Source organism: Mytilus californianus, unplaced genomic scaffold (genome assembly GCF_021869535.1).
Source record: "Mytilus californianus isolate M0D057914Y unplaced genomic scaffold, xbMytCali1.0.p SCAF_6, whole genome shotgun sequence".
Classification (NCBI taxonomy): domain Eukaryota; kingdom Metazoa; phylum Mollusca; class Bivalvia; order Mytilida; family Mytilidae; genus Mytilus; species Mytilus californianus.
In genome coordinates this window covers 32,583,054-32,607,622 of record NW_026262712.1, presented here as the reverse complement: position 1 = coordinate 32,607,622, position 24,569 = coordinate 32,583,054, and the positions used below count along the sequence as shown (strand labels likewise).

General features: G+C 31.8%; 2 protein-coding genes across 2 annotated transcripts; both read right to left on the bottom strand.

Annotated features, from left to right (window-relative positions):
- Positions 1–955: 955 nt before the first annotated feature.
- On the bottom strand, positions 956–7,582 carry LOC127705007 (C-type mannose receptor 2-like). Its single transcript, XM_052209255.1, has 3 exons — positions 7,415–7,582; positions 2,330–2,509; positions 956–1,258 (listed from the first exon to the last, which is right to left on the bottom strand). Exons 1-3 carry the CDS (start codon positions 7,533–7,535, stop codon positions 1,020–1,022), a joined length of 540 nt encoding a protein of 179 aa, XP_052065215.1. The 5' UTR covers positions 7,536–7,582; the 3' UTR covers positions 956–1,019.
- Positions 7,583–13,252: 5,670 nt separating this feature from the next.
- Positions 13,253–23,853, bottom strand: LOC127705570 (uncharacterized). Its single transcript, XM_052209899.1, has 2 exons — positions 23,661–23,853; positions 13,253–13,515 (listed from the first exon to the last, which is right to left on the bottom strand). Exons 1-2 carry the CDS (start codon positions 23,851–23,853, stop codon positions 13,253–13,255), a joined length of 456 nt encoding a protein of 151 aa, XP_052065859.1.
- Between the last annotated feature and the right edge of the window lie 716 nt (positions 23,854–24,569).

Below are 24,569 nucleotides of genomic sequence, written 5' to 3'. Positions count from 1 at the left end.
TTATCTACAACAAACGGTCAACCTTTGGAAGGGTTGGCATCATTCATGTGAGGTATACACAAATGAAATGAAAAACATGTAAAGCTTCATATATAGCAATCAGGACGAGCTTGGTCTAACAGACACACTAAAGAACACACAGACTGATGGATAGACAAACAACGTGATTCTTTTATACTATTAAAACTTAGAGTTAATAAATGTTCAATAAGGGATGTGTTCGAAACGACCACTGTTCAAACATTAAAGATAAAATAACAAAAATACCTAACTCCAAGGAAAATTCAAATATGAAAGTCCTTTATCAAATGTCAAAGTAAAAGATCACGCACATCAAACAAATGGAGAGCAGCTGTCATATTACTGACTTGGTACAGGCATTTACCTATGTAGAAAATGGTGGATTTAACCTGGTTTTATAGCTAGCTAAACCTCTCACTTGTATGACAGTCGCATAAAATTTCATTATATTTAAAAAAAAACAACGCCAGTACCTAGAATCTATACTTTAAGATCATCATGTAATATTTGTGAAGTTGATACGGAATGTTTATCAACAATATGAACAAGGTCTTGGTATCTTCCGATGAACTTTTTTTCGAAAAAGGACGAGACATTATTTGATATAACACTAATTCACCAAAAGAGACTCTTAACTGGTATCACAAAACAATCAAGAGTCAATTCACACATCTTAATTCATCTCACGTTAGTAATTCCAACGTAAATACGGCTGTACAACACATAAAAAAAATCAATTCCTAAAATACTATATCAGTTAAATACTGAAATAAGCAGAATATGTAGATATCAGACGCATGTCGTCTTTTATCAGGTAACTACTATAACCTTCTATATCAAATGTCAAAGACGTTATTGTAACACAAAGGCGTTCAAATATCAAATCATTTTTTTCTGCGTGTAATTAAACACTGTTAAAAGTTAACACAAAAGATAATGAAACAATATCCTTTATGCATTATACATATTGTTTTTACATTGTAAACGGTTTCAAACGTTTAGATTATTTTTATTTCACATATGAATGCGCCTATCATTGTTTTCCAACAGTCATGCCATTGATATTGGTCTGACTTTCTCATACACAAATATTCTGATGTATCTGAGGTTGTTGAATCTGGTTGTGATGGATGCCAGTTGAAATATGATATAACAGAACCATCATCATATCGCCATGTTGGCTCTGACAGGAGATGGGTTCCCTGGAAGTATATCCAATTGGAAATGTCAAACTGGTCTGAAAAAGAATCGCACCCAAATGATATTAAATTTAGCATTACATTGATATATTTGTGGATAAACATATTATAAACACCTGTCTTTGCTGGCAAACAGTATGTAGCTCTTTACATGTCTCTTTGTGTATATAAGTCGACTGGTTGCTGTACAATGAAAATGTACACATATTGATGTATGCGATGATTTAATTGATTCATTTTAATTAACGAAAAGATTTATGCAACGTCTGGGTAGAAGACCAATCCTCAATTATAAATTAAAAGCAGTTACTTAAATATAGCTTATCGTATATCATGTATGTGATTTTACCAAGTTATTATACCTGAATTTATTAAAATCACACAGTGCCCTATCGACGTATGCAGCATCGTTTCACAGAAAAAATACGACTAGCAGGATCTGCCAAACATACGAAAGCACCTGATGTCACCCTTATTTTGTTATTTGGTTCGTTTTGATCAGTCTTCAGTTTTCTATGTATAGTAGTGCCTAGTCTTTTAATCGTAGTAATCTTTTGCCAAGATATGTTTTTCCTCAATCTAGGAGATTTTTATGTTTACTTTATATTTGAAATTTCCACCTCTTTTTAGACAAAGTAGAGAAAAATAGAAAGCATTATCATATTCGGTAGTCGTTGAACAAGTTTGTCTTTCGTAATATCCTTTTTGGTTTTATCAGCACTTCGACATCTGTATTTGGTTTTTAAATATAGAATATTATGGCCCCGAGCATTACTGAAGAGACAGTAGTCAAATAAGCAATTGGTACTGTTAACGTTATGATGTGTAATAAACAAAACAACTGATGTCAGTCTGCAGTGCACTATCATGTTTGTCTGATTGCTATGTTATACAACCCAATATATTTTCCTTATTAAAAAATGCTATAACTTTGGTATCTGCATTTTAAACGTATTACCTTTATATATTGAAATAATAAGAAATAAAAGACGAAATAGGTGATCCAACATGGTAATTGCAAATTAAATATAAAAGTTATTTGAATTAATTACAACATGAATCAACCTTGGCCAAAACTGCACATGTGATATTCAAGAAAACATACAAACCTAGAAATATGACAATGTGTTGTTGTTTTTCGTCCGAATCAATTTTCATGAGTTTTCCACCTTCTGATTCACATATTTGGCTGTAATTATCGTACTTCAAGGTATTATTATATGCATGGACTTTATAGCAACTGTTGAATGCTTTACTAAATACATAACCAGTAACATCCGGGCATCTTTCTATGAAATTAAGAAAATGTCAATCATAAGAGATAAGCAGGTATGTAAAATGGCGTTCAGTATTGATAAGATAACGTACAATACCAACAAATTTTGTTAACAATACCCGTTAAGTATGTTGTATGTAGGCTTAGATCAATATCTTTCTTAAGTTTTCTGTGTATATACTGTAGTTATGTGCTTGCACAAAATATAATCTCGGTATAAGATTAAAAGTAAAACATTGGAAGTTGTTCCTTTTCTAAAGAGTGCAATGTAAAAAAAGTAAGAAATTTCATACAAAATTGTAAATAAAGCATGTAATGTTCAGTTTTCAATTCGAAAACAATTTATGAATTGTCGATTCATTATCAAAGCTTATATTGCTAAGTATTTTACTGGTGTTAAACTGATCATGGTAATTGCAACACGGCGGAGCCAATAACAAGTAAAATCGTCTTCTTTTAATTTCTCCGTGTGCACGCGTTGTTTTCAAGAATTACTCAGCCGCTAGGTTGATATGTACGGTATTGTTGCGTGTGTGTGTTCTTAATATCATATATGGCCTTGTTACCGAAATAATAGTCATAGAAATTTTACGGAAGATCATCGTAACTCCAAGAATTTTGTTTGATATGATAATCGTAACTTGATTATTAGATAGTCGTAACTTGGAATTGATAATAGTAACTTATCAGTGATAATCGTAACTTTTTTTATATGCTGATGGGGATGGCGACTATATATAAATCGTGTTTGAATATTTGATAGTGTGACTAGAATTAGTGAATAATTTCAGTACTAATTTACTTTTTGCTTTGTGGATATAGTCTTTATATTTTACAAGTTATAATTTACGGTAAATGTTCATCATGATGACAAGAAGAGGCAAACATTCTCCATGTTCACACACTGTTAATGGAACTATAATATTTAAATTACGTTCGTTTTCAAGTAAAGATATGATTTAGATCACGGTATCCTATTCTCCTTTGAACTATTAATCTCGTTCCCTTTTGTACAAGGTTCACTTAAATGAAAATTGCAAACTAACCTTATTTTGAAAAAGTATTTCGATCCTGAATGTTGTTACGCGTTTGTTGTTACCTTTAAATAATCTTTTTTATGTCCCCGCCGTAGCGAAAGGGGCATTAAGTTTTACAATTGTCTGTCTGTACGTCCGTCCTTACGTACGTCCCAAAGTTGGTTTCCGTTCTCTAACTTTAGTTTGCCTCAACCAAATGTTTTGAAACGTATACACAATGCTTATTACTACATAATTCAGATCAAGTTCGAAACTTGGTGGCGTCACTTTTACCCTTTTTGAGTTATGCCCCTTTACAAACATAAAAATTGCAGAATTTTTCGTTTCCGTTGTCTAACTTAAGTTTGCCTTAACAAATGTTATGAATCTTATACACAATGTTTATTACCACATAACACAAATCAATTTGGAATTTTGGTGGTGTCATTTTTACTGTTCTAGGGTTATGCCCCTCTACAAATGAAAAAAAAATGCTAAGTTTTTCGTTTCAGCTTTCTAACTTTAGTTTGCCTCAACCAAATGTTTTGAAACGTATACACAATGCTTATTACCACATAATTCAGATCAAGTTCAAAATTTGGTGGCGTCACTTTTACCGTTTTTGAGTTATGCCCCTTTACAAACATAAAAAGTGCTGAATTTTTCGTTTCCGTTGTCTAACTTAAGTTTGCCTCAACAAATTTTATGAATCTTATACACAATGCTTATTACCACATAACACTAATCAATTTGGAATTTTGGTGGTGTCATTTTTACTGATCTAGGGTTATGCCCCTCTACAAAAGAAAAAAAAATGCTGAGTTTTTCGTTTCAGCTTTCTAACTTTAGTTTGCCTTAACCAAATGCAATGAAACTTAAATACAATGCTTATTACTACATAACACAGATCAAGTTTTGAATTTTGGAGGCATCACTTATACCGTTCTAGAGTTATGCCCCTTTACAAATGGAAATATTGCTGAATTTTTTGTTTCTGTTCTCTTACTTAAGTTTGCCTCAATCAAATGTTGTGAATCAAAATGCTTATTACTACAAAACTCAAATCAGGAACAAATTTGGGTAGTATCACTTTTACTGTCCTTGATTTATGTTCTTTTATGCAAGCTGGGGAATCCTCTGTGTCCCATGGACACATGACCCATGTATTATTCAATATTCCGTTAGCAGAGGGTACTGATAAAATCAGTTACCATGATCATAGACATATTTTATACAGTTACGATTATCTTTCAAGTTATTTGTCCACAAGTTACGATTATCTTCTTTTGGAGTTTCGATGATCTTCCGTAAATTTTCGATTGCTATTTTTTTTCGGTAACAAGGCCACATATGATACTAAGAACACACACACACAACAATACCGCAAATATCAACCTAGCGGCTGAGTAATTATTGAAATCAACGAGTGCAGACGGAGAAATTTGAAGAAGACGATTTTACTTGTTTTTGGCTCCGCCATGTTGGGATCGTCGTAACTGCAATTACCATAATCAGTTTAACACCAGTGGTATTTTGAGTTTATTGGTTGATCCAAATGTTTTTGAAAAGCATTTTATTAAGAATAATCTTTTATTGAAGACATTTTAAATTTTTGCAAGCGTGTTACTTCAACTGCTATGCTGTAATGCTTATAAAATGTAATAGATTAACGTTACAAGTATTGAAGATACCTCTATTGAGACGAGATATTGCGATAATTCCCATCATATAGATGATCAATTTCTATACGGAATTGATAGAATGCATCTCTAGTGAAACAAATGATTGTATTGTATCTAATCGCATTAAATCAATGACTGGAAAAATGCATGAAATGTTATTCAATTTTTGTTAACAATTTAAATTAAGGGATGATAAAATTTAGGAAAATTTTGATATTCCTATCGAGAGATCAGCGCAACATTTACACTTGAAGGTCATATACGAGTCTTTATCGTACAAGCTTTTGGTTTCCTTCTCAACAATGTGTGTATGTTTGAATATACTCATATCTATTTCAAAAGTCAACAATATCATCGACATTCGTCCCATGTTTTTTTTTTAATCTTCTGTTTATACCAATTTAAAATCTAATTCGATAATATCAGGGTTTTCTTTTTGCAATAAGCTAAACCAGATGCATCTCTCATTTTCAAATTAAGAAAGGATTTAACTGCCGATTTAAGTAGGTGCAAATAATGTTGGATCTTGAAATTGCATACTCTTTAATTTCATTTAAAGTAATTAGATACATACACAAATTGTCATGATAATAACATTTATTTACATATCTGCCTATCAACACATATGCAACAGTATGTTCAAAATCAATTCCTGCAAATTGGTATTAATTTAGACGTGGAAAGGTTAGTCGGGTATTCCTTTTATATTAAGTCTTATGTTATGCCTACCGCTTTGTCATTTAAAGACATTCACATACATAGTTTGTCGTTTCGATTCTGATATAACCATTTAAACATATGAGAATAAAAGGCTGATTCATTTGTTGTTCAATATATATATATATATGTATATATATAATCACAACAATCAATATTTTAAAGTGAAATATAAGTGTTATAAGTCATATACACATACTAAAATATTCAAATAACTATTGTGCTGCTATTACTGTTAACATTGTAACAATATATTCAGTAAATTGAATAATGAATGATCAACCTATTACTGTTTTGAGATTTTTTCGATGTTTTTTAAAAAAAGAACAAAAAACTTGGGCCGTAATTAATAAGCATAGTTCCAGAAAAAAATAGTTGTACTTCTTTTCGTCAAATCATTTAATTGAGGTTTTCAAGATCAGACTCTTTATATGAAAAGGGTTTTTTTTTCAGAATCCGTACTACCCTCGAGTGTAAAAATAGTGTCTTTAAGAATATTGAATAACGAGTATTCGTTTTCATTGATGGGTCAACCCATTATGTTTTTGAATAAAAAGTGAAAAAAATACGAAGTGTGCATTGACAAAAATCATGCTAGACCATGGCCTATAAAAAAAAAGCAAATAGACTAACAACATTAAACAAGGGAAATAAAACATAAGCAGTGTAAGGAGAACATGATTGCCCTAAGCAACTTCCAAAACGTAATTCGACATAGAACCAGTAATATTCTTTAAATTACTCCTACATTTTGTCTAGCATCTCAATCAAGTCACTTAGTCTTCTTCAAATCATGTGCAACCATTTTATACAATAAAAAAACTAATTGCCCTCAATTGACAAACTCTGCTTTACAGAGGCTGTTTTAGAAAATCTAGAGAATGAAAAAGACAATATTTGTATTCAAACGGCTTTATTTTAAATGTAGTGGTGCAAACATCGAATGCTTCAATGTTGGGTGGTCTTTGTCTTTAAGGCACATTATATCGATCATACCTTTATTTACCCACTTTGTCACATTTAACTCAATGGACGCCTTTCGACAAATCGTAGTAAGTGAACATTTTTTTAGTAACAAAAAGGGGACGTTCAGTATTTGTTCCTGCACGACTGTTTATCCTCAGAATCCAATTGAGGTTAATATTCATTGATTGAATATCATTTTATAAAAATATGCAATTTAAAACTTAATAAGATATGGGTTTCTTTGCATAACAACTTCTACTGGCCGTTCATATTTGAGGAGCCAACTAGATACCTTAGATTTTAAAATTATCATGATATGCTACATGAATAGTAAAGTGATAACAGTTTTCAGAATCAAATGTCATTGTTTAAACATGTTTAATTTAGAATTTCCCATTTATTTTTTGCCTCTTACGTGTTTTTATGTTGCTATAATAAGCCCTTTTTATAGAAAAACCCTCAAATATTTTGCCTGAACAATTAGATGTCGTCGTGTTTATTTCGTACAAAAACACAAAATAAAAAAAAATGTCTCACCATCAAGCACAAGATAAAAACTCCATCCAACACTGGTATATCCTAGTAACGTAGGTTTGACTATGTAACCAATGGTAACCCCTATACACTCTTTTGATCCTTTGTGGTAGGAAATAGACATGCATTCATCCAAAACACCGCACTGTAACGAACATTTGATCAAACTTTGATTTCTCAACACAATTATATTTGCATTTATAAACCAATTTTCCAAATACGACTGCTGTACGGCAATGTAAGAGACAATATCAGCATATAGTAGGGGAGAAATTAAAACGAACAAAACTGATATAATTCCTTTAACTTCCATTATAGTATACAGTCACGTATGTTTATTTTTGTTCATTGGCTTACAGGTGATGCTTATGTAAGTCTACAAAACACGTGATTTACACAATTCTAGATTCCCTCGAAAAGCATTGAACACAACACATGTTAAAATCAAGGAGTTTCTCAATAACAGTTTACAGATATCTTAGTTTTTATGTTAAAATTGATGTCCTTTGCTCCATCATGTCTATTTGATTTGATATCGCAAATTTTCCAAAATTTACGAATGTCTTAATAAAAACGCAAAACTTAGTATATAATTTAGGTCTACTTGGTGTTTAAGAGTCCGCTTACGTTTTTATCTCTCGCCTCGATATTTAACACTCAATATGTCTAGTGCTCAATACGCAGCTGCACAGATATTTATAACTCCTAATGAATTATTCATCAAAGCTTCCCCTACTTCTTTCAATAATTCAATACTTTGTTTTCAATAATGGCATCTTAGACTTGTATTTTAAAAAAGAAACTATCATCTTTTTCTTAAGAATATTCAATAGTTTCTACTTTCAGAATTGTGTTTTGCTGTCCAGGCTTATAAGCAAATAATTAAAATAATTAAATAACAAACAATTAGTTGTGTTAAGCTGTTCGTATGAGGGTGATGATAAAAGATGAAAAGTTAAAAAAAAATAATTTGTAATAAGGTTTGTTGAACTCACGACAATAGTCATAAAATAAGAAGAGTTTGTCTATTAAAACACTGTTTTGCAAAGTGGTTTCTTTGTTTGGGCAGTTTCGTCTGTATGTTGACTTTTTTTCTATTATATTATCTGTAATAAAATTGAATAAGAAAAGAAGCAGCATCTGTTGATTTGTGTTAGCCTTCTAACAACATAACGTAAGAACGGGTCATGCATATTACTTTTGAGTGAGAAGGGACAATTATCGGCCCTTATACAAAATGTATATTAAGGAAAATAAAGATTGGAACAAACACGCGCATTTATAAAAATGCAGTCATTAATAATGTACACAAAACATTACATAGAAAACTAAAGAAGAAACTGGTCATAAACTAGGGGTGTTTAAGTTACTCCGCAAGGTTAAGCAGGTCGTGATACTTTTAAGCTGATTCTGATTTAAAATCTACAATTTGAAAATATCTAAAAAAAAAAATAGCTTAAACTCTTAAAAAAACTAATCATTTTTAAGATTTTTTTTCAGATGATGTTAAGACCAAAATGACCCTTTAAGACTAAAATTCAGTTACAGTATACCATTTAAAGCTTTTCCTATCCCTTGGACAGATGAGTTTTAATTGATAATTCCATAAAACAACAAAACAACTCATTCATGTCCAGCGCACAATGTAAAAACAATATTGTCGACGTCGCGATATTCACTATGTTAACACGATATCGTGTCAACTTCGTTGACATTGTAAGAACTCCTATATACTGTATTCATCGTTGACATCAATAACATCGCGATGTATACAATGTAGTAAATATATCGTGTTTGAATCGTTTACATCGCGCTGTAACAATGTTAACACGATATCGTGTCAAAATAGTTAACATTATAAGAACTCGTATATGCTGTTTACATCGTTGACATCGTTAACATCGCGATGTCTACGGTGTGAACGATGAAACCACAAAGTTAGAGACTTAGTATAAATAAATAACATAAATAGATATATAATCTTTATTTCAATAGGAACACAATGTTGACTCGCTATTGTCAACATCGCGATGTCTACGATGTGAACGATGTAAACACAAAGGTATAGACATGGTATACAATATTAACACGATGCTAACGCTATTGTCCACATCGCGATGTCTACGATGTAAACACAAAGGTATAGACTTGTTATGAAATATAAACACGATGTTGACTCGCTATTATCAACATAGCAATGTCTACAATGTAAACAATGTAAACACAAAGGTATAGAATTGATGTACAATATAAACACGATGTTGACTCGCTATTGGCAACATAGCAATGTCTTCAATGTAAACAATGTAAACACAAGGTATAGATACAATATGCAAACTAAATTGAGAAAGAAAAATTGTGCTTCATTAAGAAAAAGCTGTTAATATATCATTAGCTTGTGATTTATACTTCATTCCAAAATGACCTTATTTTCCAGTGATGTTACAAATGTTTTGCATTTCATTCCATATTACTTTTAAAGTAGTTTACTTTGCATGTCCTGTTTGATTTAATGTTAACTTGTCATCGTGAATATACGTGAACTATTTGCAACAATAGCATTGTCTTTTGGGTTAAAAAAAAACAACAATCACCAATCACTTTTTATGCTTGCTGTTAATTGTCTTTTATAAAAATGGATAAAATACCATTCATGTAAGATGGCATGTCTTTCTGCCGACTTTAAACATCATCATTATCAACTCGATCATCATCATTTCGTCAACATTAATGAAAAAAGTGTTTACTCATAATACGTTCTGCTTGTTTAAAAACGTCATAATATTCAACGTTAAAATTGTGTTGTTTGTTTTTTTAAGTAGATTTAAGAAGATGTGGTATGAGTGCCAATGAGACAACTCTCCATCCAAGTCAAAATTTAAAAAAGTAAACCATTATAGGTCAAAGTACGGTCTTCAACACGGAGCCTTGGCTCACACCGAACAGCAAGCTATAAAGGGCCCCAAAAATTACTAGTGTGAAACCATTCAAACGGGAAAACCAACGGTCTAATCTATATAAAAAACGAGAAACGAGAAACACTTATGAACAACATCAACAAACGACAACTACTGAACATCAGATTAAACAATAGTGTAACATCACAACATAGAAAGACACACTATAAAATATCAACTGAAATAGTTTAACTCAATCTAAGGACATATTAACACCAGTGAACATACACTGAACAAATAAATTTGACCTATGATACAATGTAAATACAAAATAAATAAACTAATGGAAGAATAATAAAAGTAACATGTTATACCGCTATGAAATGTTAAACAATTTAAGGAAAACAATATGCTCGAACAAAAATATCAGCCATTTGCAATTACTTTAAACACAGGTAAATGCAAATAATTTTGTTGTTAGGTATACGTGTACAGAGCTGATAAGATTGAATTGCCGTTTCAGTTCAATATCGGTTTACTAGTGATATGTTTAGGTCATAATTGCAACATCAGGGTGACTCTTTTGACCTTTAACAACCATTGCGTTTTAAATTTCACAATATATGTATTCATGCTTCTGATGTATTTTAAATTGTAAGTCAAATACATACATTTTACTGGAGTGAAATATTCCGACTTATTCTGTAATTTGATTGGTTACCTTGACAAGAGATAAGAGCGCAACTACCCTGTGAACAAAAACGAGGATCACATTCGTAGTATAGGTTATAATCAAGAAAATCCAGTATAATCAATTGATATTAGGGGATACTACCGTAATAGAATCCAAAGTTCTGTTATCAACATAATTTAAGATATCTCTAAAACGATATGACATAAAACGCCTTTTACTGATGCTATTAGGTTCAGAATTGCACTTATTTCAGTCGTAGCTTATATAAGTAAATCATCTCAGCACACATCCTATGAATAAATTCATTCTAGGTCCAATTCGAGATATATCATAGTATTAATTCTACCTGCATAATAGTATTTAACTCAATATATTTTAATTTCATAAACATTTTCAGCATGTTCAGTTTACAACTGGCTTTTGTAACACGACATGTAACATATAACAATGTCAGTGCACTGTACCGATGCTAGACGAACATGTGATGATAATGAAATCAATTTGTATCCTATACAAACCATTATAATTAAATCATTGAATAGCATACCTATGATGATCATCATCATCACGATGGTGGTGGATATATGTTAGAACGTCCTGGTCTTTTACAATGAATTACTATATTGCTAATATATATTTGAATCATTTTATTCATAAAGTAATGCACTGTCTTTAAAGATTTTATGACATTTTGACATGAGTATATATTTTTCTGTAAAGCTAGTTCAAACTGGCAAATTTGCGCAAAAAAACTGAAGATCTATTAAAATCATAGATCGCAATATCAAAATGTGCCTGTAGAATCAACTGGGGAATCTTCACCAAAGAGAAGGATCCAACAAAACATCGTTACCACTTGCACAAGAGAAAGAATAACAATAGGAAAAGAAATATAACCACGTTGATTATTTGTTTAGGATACTATAATATCAATTTATTTAACGGTCATTTGTCACTAGTTATATTTCAAAAAATAATCAGTGAGTTAAACATTTAAATGGTGAGTGGACAAGGATAAATTCATTTTCAAATCTGATGAAATTTGGATTGTTTACATCAATTACATCGCCTACATAACTCAAGTATTCTCGATAACATATCTAACAAATGATGTTTCTTCAGTTTTTACATAAACTGTGATTTTGGACAGTTAAGTACGAAATCTAAAATTTAAAGAGCACAGCTGTTCTCCGTGATTATATCTGTCTCTTAGAAGTATAGGGTCCCAACCGACTGAAATAAATTAGGCTAAAAACTAATTATTTTCACTATTTTTTTTAATGCCCTATTAGTTCATGTTTTATTAAAAGGAATTCTAACAACTGAACAGGTATTTATACACAAAAGGATAAACAGAAATAGCATAATTATTCTATATAAACATGCTACTATCCTATACAAGAGTGCATACGCTGAAATATCTCGCCTGCTTTATTGACCATTGATTTATGTTGATAGTCTTAAATATAAAGTTTTACTACAAGTATCTAATAAACTTTACATGATTAAAGTTTATGAAAAAAATAACATTGTCAATAAATTGTAAAAATGAGTTCAAGGTCACATAAAACCTGCTAGACTGACATGCAATCGTAAAATATTTCCATACACCAAATTTAGTTCACATATTGTATACAGTATTAGAAAAACAAACCTAAACACAAAAACTTAACTTTTACCACTGGACCATGAAAATAAGGTCAAGGTCAGATAACACCTGCCAGTTGGACATATACACCTTACAATCATTTTATACACCAAATATAGTAAAACTATTGATTATAGTATCTGAGATATGGACTTGACCACGAAAACTTAATCTTGTTCACTGATCGATAAAATGAGGTCGAGATATAATAAAAACTATCTGACAATCATGAGGACCGTATAAGGTACGCACGTACCAAATGTTGTTATCCTATTACTCATAATTAGAGGAATTAATATTACAAAAAATCGTTCAAGTTGTTTCTGAATCATGAAAATGAGGTCAAGGACAATGGACATATGAGAGACGGAAACTTCATAACATAAGGCACCTATATACAAAGTATAAAGCATCCAGGCCTTCTACCTTCTGAAATATTAAGCTTTTAAGTAGTTAGTTACCGCCATCGTTAACGCCACCGTCGTTAACGCCACCGTCGCCGCCGCTGCTGGATCACTATTCCTATGTCTCATTTTCTTCGACAGAAGTCGCAGGCTCGACAAAACTATTATAACGTCGGTGGATTAAATACAAGTGTTTTTTCAAATTAAAGAAAAAAGCATTGCTCTCTGGTTATTGTTTGCCACTAGTAACTGATTGGTACCTCTATTATAGTACAAAGACAAGGGATGGGAAGGACCATCACTGGCTGTAAGTATTTCTTTGTGATATTGTCCATCAGCAGATATGACTACTACATTGGTAGATAACCTCCCTACCACGTATACTTTACCCTCATTGTCTACAGAGATCCCAAACGGTCTCTTAAGAGCACTTTTCTTCTCAAATGGTAATTGCACTGTGCCTTGTAAATCATAACATGTCACGGAGTTAGTTTTGTTATTTGTATGGTAAATTTAATCATCAAATGTAGCAATGTAACACATTGTGGGGAATTCCTCTTGGACTATAACGCTTGTTGAGTTGTCGTTTGGATTAAACCACTGTATTCCTTCTTTATTTGCAGAGCAGATGAGTTTGTTATCCATTACTGCTAAGCCGTGATAATATGATTCAGCATATATTTCTTTCTTAATTTGTTTGTTCTGTAGGTCAATTATTGAAATGCACATTCCATCCGTACCTGATGTTACAGCTAGAGTGTTATCTTCACTGATGTAAGCTATATCAAATGCCCTATATGTTGTTTTAATTTCAAAATATTTTGATCCGTCAGTGTTAAATACCCTGACAAGATTGTTTAAGGTTTCCGTAAATGCGAATCTACCATCGGGTAACATGCATAAAACCCCATTTGCAGAATCCCGTATTATCTAAAGTGGTATCTAGCTTCAGATTGATATTTTCAACTGACCTTGGTGAGCTATGCTGAAGCACCATTTGTGCTTGTTTGTCTTTCTCCCTTGTGAAGACAATATTACATGGTTTCGTCTCAACTATCAATTCCCCTAAACTTTGGGTCTCCGAGATGAACTTTTGTATGCCGGTGTTAAATTGATACGACATATTTGTTTCTTTAATGTCCACAGTTTTGGTCATGGAATGCATGAATTGTACTTTGCTTGAAACTTCTTTTTCTAGCTCCTTCATAGCAATAAATGTCTGGAGATCTGTGTCAAGATTCAGAATTTTCGTAATGTTTCTCTGGCATTCAGTTATTTCATTTCTTTTTTCCTGCAATAGAGTCAGCAACTGACAAATGTCCCTTCTTTCTTTTTCTTCAGCTGTATTTATTTCATTTATTGCGTCATCTTGTATTTCGTCTAAATGCTTGTTGATTGTTAACCGGGTTTGCTTGATTTTATGCAAAATATGCTCTTTTCTTTCAGATAACGACGTAAGGTTGTTCCCTCTGTTTTGCTGCATTTCTTTAATAATGTCATCGGGTTCTTCTAACGAATTTTTAATTTCATAGAAGGCATTAGATGTTTTTATATTTGTGACTATATCAGCCAATTTTGCGGTTTCTCCGCATTCGTTGTGACTTTCTACAATACATCTACCGCAGCAGAGACTTTCATGATTTTTACAGTAAATTATATAACCTACGCTATGTGTGTTACAGTTTTGGGCTATTTGGAGATTATCACTTAGTAATTTCTCGTATTCAGTTATTGGTACAGTACTATGGTTTAGTGTTCCATTCTAGAGACTGTGGTGTTCTTGACATTTTAAACAAAGTCCTCCGTTACATTCTTTACACAAGGTCACTGATAGTTCTGTGATATTATGAAGATTACACACACCGCACACTGGCGTCGCTGATGCCACTCAAAAACGATAACTAGAAAAAGAAAGAATAAGCAGCGTTTAGTAATATATAATTTTGCTTTCAACATGAACCAAAGGTTCGTTTAAGATTTCATTGCCGTCTTTATTAATTCAATGTTTATGCTTGTCGGAATGAAAGGATACATGAATAAGAAAAATGTGCATAAACATACATGTTTGCACATTCGTTATTCGTTATATGAATTATTTCCATGAAAATACATAGCAACATACCTTTCTGTCTGCCTTTTTCAATTGAAGCAATTATATGGATGTTTTTTTTTTTATATTTTATTTTATGATTTTTTATTTTGATTACCAAAAGTTTATATCTTGAGATTATTCTTATTTTTGTTATTTATATAAACACAAAATCTATATATGGGAAATCTGGTCTCTATTGCATTGATAAATAGTAATAATTTTAACTGTTTTTGGCACAGTTTGTGCAGTGACAATATTGATATGACGTCAAACATAGAAATACAAGTAATTATCTGAGAAAAAAACTGTAAAATAACGAATCTGAACATTAGAATGTCACTGCAAATTGTGTTTACAACGGGCTCTGTACAGAGAAAACTTGATTCCAATATATTTTGTGATTGCTGTCTAATAATGTTACATGAAATAAAATTGAGAATGGAAATGGGGAATGTGTCAAAGATGTGGTATGATTGCCAATGAGACAACTCTCCACAAGAGACCAAAAGGACATAGAAATTACCAACTATAGGTCACCTGCAACATTGAGGAAAGTCCATACCGCATAGTCAGCTATAAAAGGCCCCGAAATGACAAATTTAAAACAAGTCAAACGAGAAAACCAACAGCCTAATGTATGTATGAAATAATACGAAAAAAACAAATATGTAACACAGCAATAAACGACAACCACTGATTTACAGGATTTTTACTTTATGTTCTTAAAGCAAATTTGCATGTTTATCATTCATTTATAAATCTTGTTAAAATGCATCCTCAACTTTTCAGACTTTTGCTTGACATATTTTATTGATACAATATTTATGTAATGAATTTGAACAATACCCTTCGTAAATAAAAACCATATTTAGCTTGTTCATGTTGTTATTTGTATATCAAATCGTCTTATTTTTTTTTTAATCAAGACAAAGCTATATTTCGATATCGTAATTCTTATTCGCAATGCACCATCACGACCGGTAAGTGAATGTTGCTTTCAGAAAGATACATGTTTCGTCTAACTAATAAGCATCATTTGACCCATATATATTGCCTTCTGGTTTATATGATCCGTTTATCCTATTTTGACTCTTTAAAAATTCAAGAGTCTTTCCTAAATTGAGGTAAAATATATGGCCTTCCAAATACCGTTTCGATTCCTAACATCACTGAAGAGACATTAATTGTCGAAATTTGGATATGGTGTACAAATTTTTGCACCTCATGTTTGCGGTATACCATCTTTTCCGCAAGTTTATTGTTTTTTGTTTGGTAATAAGTTAATAATAAGATCTGTTTTGTTACATCTTGTGATCCGTTTGTTTGGCAATCGCCAATGGCAGTCAGTAGGGTTTAATAACATCAGTTCTTCGACCTGCTAGTCAAAAATATATTTTTTCACTCATTTGGTCTTTTGGAAAATGTTGTTTGTGTTGTATTTAAACCCCTCTACCAAGTAGTTTGTTTTGCATGCACACGTATAAAAATTGCGGTTTTTGTCCAACGCAATCATAGGTTTGAACGTTGTTTTCAATTTAGACTTGTTAATATTTTTACGTTTGGGCTTGTATTATATTTGCCTTCGGGTTTATATGATCCGTTCATCCTATTTTGACTCTTACAAAATTCAAGAGTCTATCCTAAATTGAGGTAAATTATATGGCCTTCCAAATACCGTTTCGATTCCTAACATCACTGAAGAGACATTAATTGTCGAAATCCGGATATGGTGTACAAATTTTTGCACCTCATGTTTGCGGTATATCATCTTTTCCGCAAGTTTATTGTTTTTTGTTTGGTTATAAATTAATAATAAGATCTATTTTGTTACATCTTGTTATCCGTTTATTTGGCAATCACGAATGGCAGTCAGCAGGGTTTAAGAAAATCAGTTGTTCGACCTGCTAGTCAAATGCGTTTTGTTAAAATATACTTTTTCACTGATTTTGTCTTTTGAAAAAATGTTGTTTGTGCTGTATATAGACCCTTCTACCAAGAAATTTGTTTTGCAAGCACACGTATAAAAATTGCTCTTTTTTATCCAACGCAATCATAGGTTTGGTTGTTTGAACGTTGTTTTCAATTTAGACTTGTTTATATTTTTTCTTTTGGGCTTGTATTATATTTTTCTTCGGGTTTATATGATCCGTTTATCCTATTTTGACTGTTTCAAAATTCAAAAGTCTATCATAAACTGAGGTAATTTATATGGCCTTCCAAATACCGCTTCGATTCCTAACATCACTGAAGAGACATTAATTGTCGAAATCTGGATATGGTGTACAAATTTTTGCACCTCATGTTTGCGGTATACCCTTTTTTCCGCAAGTTTATTGTTTTTTGTTTAGTAATAAATTAATAATACGATCTATTTGTTACATCTTGTTATCTGTTTATTTGGCAATCGCAATGGCAGTAAACAGGGTTTAAGAACATCAGTTGTTCGACCTGCTAGTCAAATGCGTTTTGTTAAAATATAATTTTTCATTCATTTGGTCTTTTGGAAAATGATGTTTGTGCTGTATTTAGACCCCAACGCAATCATAAGTTTGGACGTTGTTTTTAATTTAGACTTGTTTATATTTTTTCGTTTGGGCTTGTATTATATTTGCCTTCGGGTTTATATGATCCGTTTATCCTGTTTTGACTCTTACAAAATTCAATAGTCTATCCTAAATTGAGGTAAATTAAATGGCCTTCCAAATACCGTTTCGATTCCTAACATCACAGAAGAGACATTAATTGTCTAAATCCGGATATTGGGTACAATTATGTGCACCTCATGTTTGCGGTATAACATCTTTAAATTCCGCAAGTTAATTGTGTTTTGTTTGGTAATAAATTAATAATAAAATATATTTTGTTACATCTTGTGATCCGTTTATTTGTCTATCGCCAATGGCAGTCGGCAGGGTTTAAGAACATCAGTTCTTCGACCTGCTAGTCAAATGTGTTTTGTTAAATATTCTTTTTCCGTCATTTGGTCTTTGGAAAATGTTGTTTGTGCTGTATTCAGACCCCTCTACCAAGAAATTTGTTTTGCATGCACACGTATAAAAATTGCGATTTTTATCCAACGCAATCATAGGTTTGAACGTTGTTTTCAATTTAGACTTGTATGTATATATACCGTTTCGATTCCTAACATCACTGAAGAGACATTAATTGTCGAAATCTGGATATGGTGTACAAAAATCGTTGCACCTTTTGTTTGCGGTATACCATCTTTGCCGCAAGTTTATTGTTTTCTGTTTGGTATTAATTTATAAATAAGATCCATTTATTACGCCTGGTGATCCGTTTATTTGGCATTCGCCAATGGCAGTCGGCAGGGTTTAAGAACATTTGTAGTTCGACCTGTTAGTCAAATGCGTTTTGTTTAAATATACTTTTTCAGTTTTGCGGTCTTTTGGAAAATGTTGTTTGTGCTGTATTTAGACCCCTCTTACAAGAAATTTGTTTTGCATGCACACGTATAAAAATTGCGGTTTTTATCCAACGCAATCATAGGTTTGAACGTTGTGTTCAATTTAAACTTGTTTAAATTTTTTTATCGTTTGGGCTTGTATTATATTTGCCTTCGGGTTTATATGATCCGTTCATCCTATTTTGACTCCTCAAAATGCAAGAGTCTATCCTAAATTGAGGTAAATTATATGGCCTTCCAAATACCGTTTCGATTCCTAACATCACTGAAGAGACATTAATTGTCGAAACCCGTATATGGTGTACAAAACTCTTTGCACCTTTTGTTTGCGGTATACCATCTTTGCCGCAAGTTTATTGTTTTCTGTTTGGTATTAATTTATAAATAAGATCTATTTATTACACCTGGTGATCCGTTTATTTGGCATTCACCAATGGCAGTCGGCAGGGTTTACGAACATTTGTTGTTCGACCTGTTAGTCACTTTTTGACTTTTTTGGTCTTTTGGAAAATGTTGTTTGTGCTGTATTTAGACCCCTCTAACAAGAAATTTGTTTTGCATGCACACGTATAAAAATTGCGGTTTTTATCCAACGCAATCATAGGCTTGAACATTGTTTTCAATTTAGACTTGTTATATATATATATATATATATATATATATATATATATTACATTTCTTAATTAAACCTTCCAAACATTTGTGACTATTTGTTCAAATAAAACAATATTGATTGGTTTCTGAATTTATTCAAAGTACAATAAGGATAATAAGTATGCAAATACACATACAAACCTATTGCCTAACGGAAATTAATGGAAATTAACGGAAATCAACGGAAATTAAACGTAGCGCATTATATTAATTGCTTAAGCTTGCATGATGCGGTATGAATTATATATAACAAACTAGGATAATAAAGCGAAGAATTCTATTGCGCATATGCATAAATGACCTTGTTCTCCACTCTATAACTTAAAGTAATAATACATTAGCTAGACTGCAGATGTATCTAGATACACAAGTACATGATTATTCCTTATTAGTTACCATACATAAAGGCAACAGTAGTATACTGCTGTTTGAAACTCATAAATCGATAGAGATAAAAACAATCCGGGTTACAAACTAAAACTGAGGGAAACGCATCAAATATTAGAGGAGAACAATGACACAACAAAAACACAACATTAAAATGTAACACACACAGAAACGAACTATAATATAACAATGGCCATTTTCCTGACTTGGTACAGGACATTTTAAGAAAAAAATGGTGGGTTGAACCTGGTTTTGTGGCATGCCAAACCTCCCGCTTTTACTACTATACAATCGAAAGTAGAAAGATATACTCGAATCTTGAAGTTATATTTTGTTCTGAGTAATATCTTTAAAAATTAGTCTTCTGTACTTCTGCAGTTTTTAAATGAATAAAACATTCAACAGAAACCTATTTCACATACCAAATACCACTTGTTTATCAATACACTAATTAAGTCATCAGAGTCAGAGAAATAGATGCTTATTTTAACTCAATCGCACGAATATGGATACTTCGAAACGTATACGTATCTGAATACTTCAGTTCTGCAACAACTCAATTATCATCTTCTACCTCTAGTATCAAATTAACTTAAAAGATAAATTGATTCATCTATTTTAATGATTTTTTATTTGTTAATTGGCACCGCTTAATATTGATTAAATTGTTTGTAGTATGACAACATCATGAAATAATTTATCATTATGAAAAAAAAATATGCTACTTTCAAACCGAAATATAACAACTTACAACAAAAACAAAATAAAATAAAAAAAAAGTGTGTGCAGTTTTTCTCTTTTTTAATATCATATCTGTACATTCAAATCAAATTAAAGATCATGGTTTTATTCTTATCATTTGCAAGTAGTAATTGATTTGTACTCCTACTATAATGAAGAGTCAAATTATTTGAAAAGACCATCTTTGTGTGTAAGTATTTCCTTGTATTGTTGTCCATCAGCAGATATAACTACTACATTCGAAGTCGCCTTGCCAGCTACGTATACATTGCCATCATTGTCCACAGAAATACTTCCTGGATGCCTGAGTACGCATTCATCCTTAAATGACCATTTTTCTGTACTTTGTATATCATAACATATCACAGAGTTTGATTGGTCTGATGTATGGTATATTTTGTCATCGAATTTTGCAACATAACCAATCGAATTATATTCATCTCGGACAATTTCACTTGTTGTTTTGTTGTACGGATTGATCAAATGAATTCCTCTACCCATTGCAGAACAAACAAATATGCCATAGCTCACAGCGATACCGTAATAATTGATATTAACTGGTATTTTGTTCTTGATTTTTTGTTTGTTTATGTCGATTATTGTAATGCAGCTCCTAATTGACTCTCCCGATGTTACGACCAGTGAGTTGTTTTCACTGATGTACGCTATGTCATATGGACATGATGGTATTTTCACCTAAAAGTCTTTTGTACCGTCCATGTTGAATATCTCAACATGTTTATTATAGTTATCCGTAAACACCATTTTACCATATGGTAGCATGCAACAACCCCGTGTATAATGTCCCCTATAACCCATACATGTTAAAGATTTATTCAGCTTCAGATTAATTTTTTCAACTGATTTAGATGATATGCGCGGCAACATTATTTGGGCTTGTTTGTCTTTCCTCCTTGTCAGAACAACATTGCACTGTTTCATCTCGATTTGGACCTCTCCAAAGTTCTTGATATGGTTTGTTAAATCTTGCATGGCGACATTTGTGTTGTACGACAGTTCGCAATCTTTAAAATTTTAGCTGGCAATCACCGACTGCAGAAATTCGTTTTTGATTGAAAGTTTTGTTTCTAGCTCCTTTATAGAAATAAATTTCTGAAGATCGGTTGCATGTTGTTTGATATCTTGAATATTTTTCCGGTAAACAGCTATCTAACTTTTTTTTTCTTTCAATGAATGAAGCAATTCTCTAATTAGCTTACTTTCTTTTTCTTCGGTTGCCTTTAATTTTTTGATGATATTGTCTTGAATTTTGTCTAAATAGTTGTTGATTGTAATCCTGGTAGTTTGTATTGCTTGCTCAATCTGCCTTTTCTTTTTGAATAGCCTTTTTAAGTTGTTTTCTCGACAATTTCATAAAAAGCATTTGAAAATTTAATGTTTTGAATAATGTCAGTCAACTTGCCGAAGTCTCGACATGCCAAATGATTTTCTACAACACAAATACCGCAGCAAAGACTTTCATGCTTTTTGCAATAAATATTGAACTTCTCGTTATGTTTGCCACATATTTGAGTGATTTTGACAACATCACATGGTATTGTGTGGTACTCACTTATTGGTACGGTGCAATGTTTTCGTGTTCCATTCGACAGACTGTGGTGGTCTTTGCATTCTGTAAAAAGCCCTTCTTCACATTCAAAACACCAGATTATGGATTGTTTAGTAATACTACGGAGATCACATATACTGCACACGGGTGTTGATGATGCCATGGTTAACAGTGACTGAAAACAAAACAAAATAATTATAATAATTTTTCATTATCTAACATCTGTTTTGCAGAATAAAGAGGCTCCTAAGAAATACATGTATTACATCAGGAATTAGAACAATAAATTAAAGAAGAAGAAAAAAAAACGTTGTTAACCATACATTGTCCATTTTTTTATTTTTTTAATATCAACTTATTATGGGTAAATTAACTTTTTTTAAATTGTTATCATAAGAAAAACAGACGAATTGAATTGTTTTATAAATTATTATACATCATGAGTGAATGAAACATAAATTAAAGGTTGTGAAATAATGATTGGTGGATAACAAATGTGCACACAATATCTTTTAAAACATGACCACTAAAATCTAAAGGAGCAGCATGAAATTAAGGTCTGATTTTTATCAGTCTGTAAATGATTTTGGTTCCGGTGAGTATTACTTTGAAGATGTATAGAGTTACGTGCTTTTTGGAAACAAGCATTTTACATGATCGAGTAATCTGAATATATAACTTTGTATCAGAAACGTAAAATCAACCATGCCCGGTGTTCACGAAGTCTTTTGACGATTTTGATGATGAATTAGTCTCATTACATCATAACTTTACTCAAATAATCTAATACACAAATAAAAAAAATGAACATTTCAACCAAAGTTAGGTTTCTGTCATTAAACAAACATAATATTACTTAGCATACATACGGAGTAACTACATCAAAAGAGCTAAATGGTGTAGACTTGTTCAGTGCTTCAATACGCCCAACAGAAAATTAAACAGCTGATAAATATATCAGGTGATTTGTTATCACGATTATATATATCATGTGCATACAAATATCAAATAGAAATGGCGGTATGTTGGAAAACTGATTGATCAATAAAGTAAATAAAAGAATTATAACATAAATTAATGTTAATATGGACAAGTTAAAAGCATAACAAAATCTTTTATACTCTTATTTAAATCACATTTTTTACAACATATATAAAATAAGAATACTATCGTCCTTACGTTATGGACAAGATGTTACGGAAAGAATAGGGTTATCATGGTTCTTTTTCTGGGTCCACATTTCACGATCACATACATTATATAAAAAAATAAAAACTATTTCGAAGTTTTACTCATCCCAGCGATAAATCCTAATAGCACACCGATTCTATTTTTCGCATGTGCATTTATATGTAAACACGGTTTTCGACGATCTGTTCAATACAACAGAGAGGGTTTCTCCAGTCATAGTTGTGATTTGTCAAGCATTGAATGGAGAAAATATATAAATGCTCATCGTATGGCTATTATAAATAACATTTTCAGCATGAAGCAATTCTGTTGAACTAAACAGAGAGGTTATTCTTTAAAAAAATCATTGAAATAAATTCTATATATTACAAAAAGTATTAAAATAAATAAATCACCAGTAGATCAGGTTTATATAAACATTGAAAACCTTGAAAAGTTTACCTGTCGTTCTAGCCATAGGTGTAGGATTTCCGAATCGATTGTTTTCATATCAAGCAGTATCAATACAGAACCTTTTCAAAGACAAGGAGATAACGCATTTTGCCGAGTTCTTTTATTTCACTTTCATATATATTGTTGATGTCTACATTGCATTGAGTGCTGGCATCTAATATATCCTTTGAACTTTGATTAAAGAAACTACAGTAACTAGAACGTCTTAGTTTTTCCTTTTTGATATTTTCCTTTATATTGACACAGATTGTTGACTTACAAAAACTAAAATCTATGGCAAACATGATGCTTTCAACTATTCTATTGTTAACGTCCCATCGTTCAACAGTAACAAACCCTCTTGTTCATACGGAAGAAAGACGATTAGAATCAACATTTCATAGGGTGACCGATACGATGTGTCTGTGTCTAAACTCACTAGCGAAACGTTGTAGCGCTCTTAGATCTTTCGAAAACAGAGTAGTCGTAATCTGTCATTCGACCGATCATGTCCCGTTGCTAGAAACAAAAGTGTTTAATGAAGTCTGAAATTACCAGCCACGAATATATAATTACTTAAAGAATTATTTGAACGTTTCAAACCAATGACGTTCTTCTTCAGGGTAATGTTTTGTCTTGTTTAATTACTGTTTAGGTTGTTACTATATTTAATCTCAAGGCCCCGGGTAATACCGTGACCAGCAGGACTATATTTGTATGAGTAATATGAACACGAGCAGTCAGAAGTTTTTGGTTTGATATTTATGACGTTAAAGGTTTATTCAAAATATTTCCACCAGGAATAGGACACAAATGGTAACTTTACAGACCAGAAAACTTTTTCTGTTGTCTTTAAATAATAGACAGCGAAAACTTGTCGCTAATGGGTTAAAACACATCCGAATTCGCTTTGAACCACGCTAACCAAACAATCTGGTTATAAAGGATTGGTGCTAAATATTGTACAATGATTGAATTTTTTAAACAATGGTAACTTAATTAAATAAATTGATCAATTGTA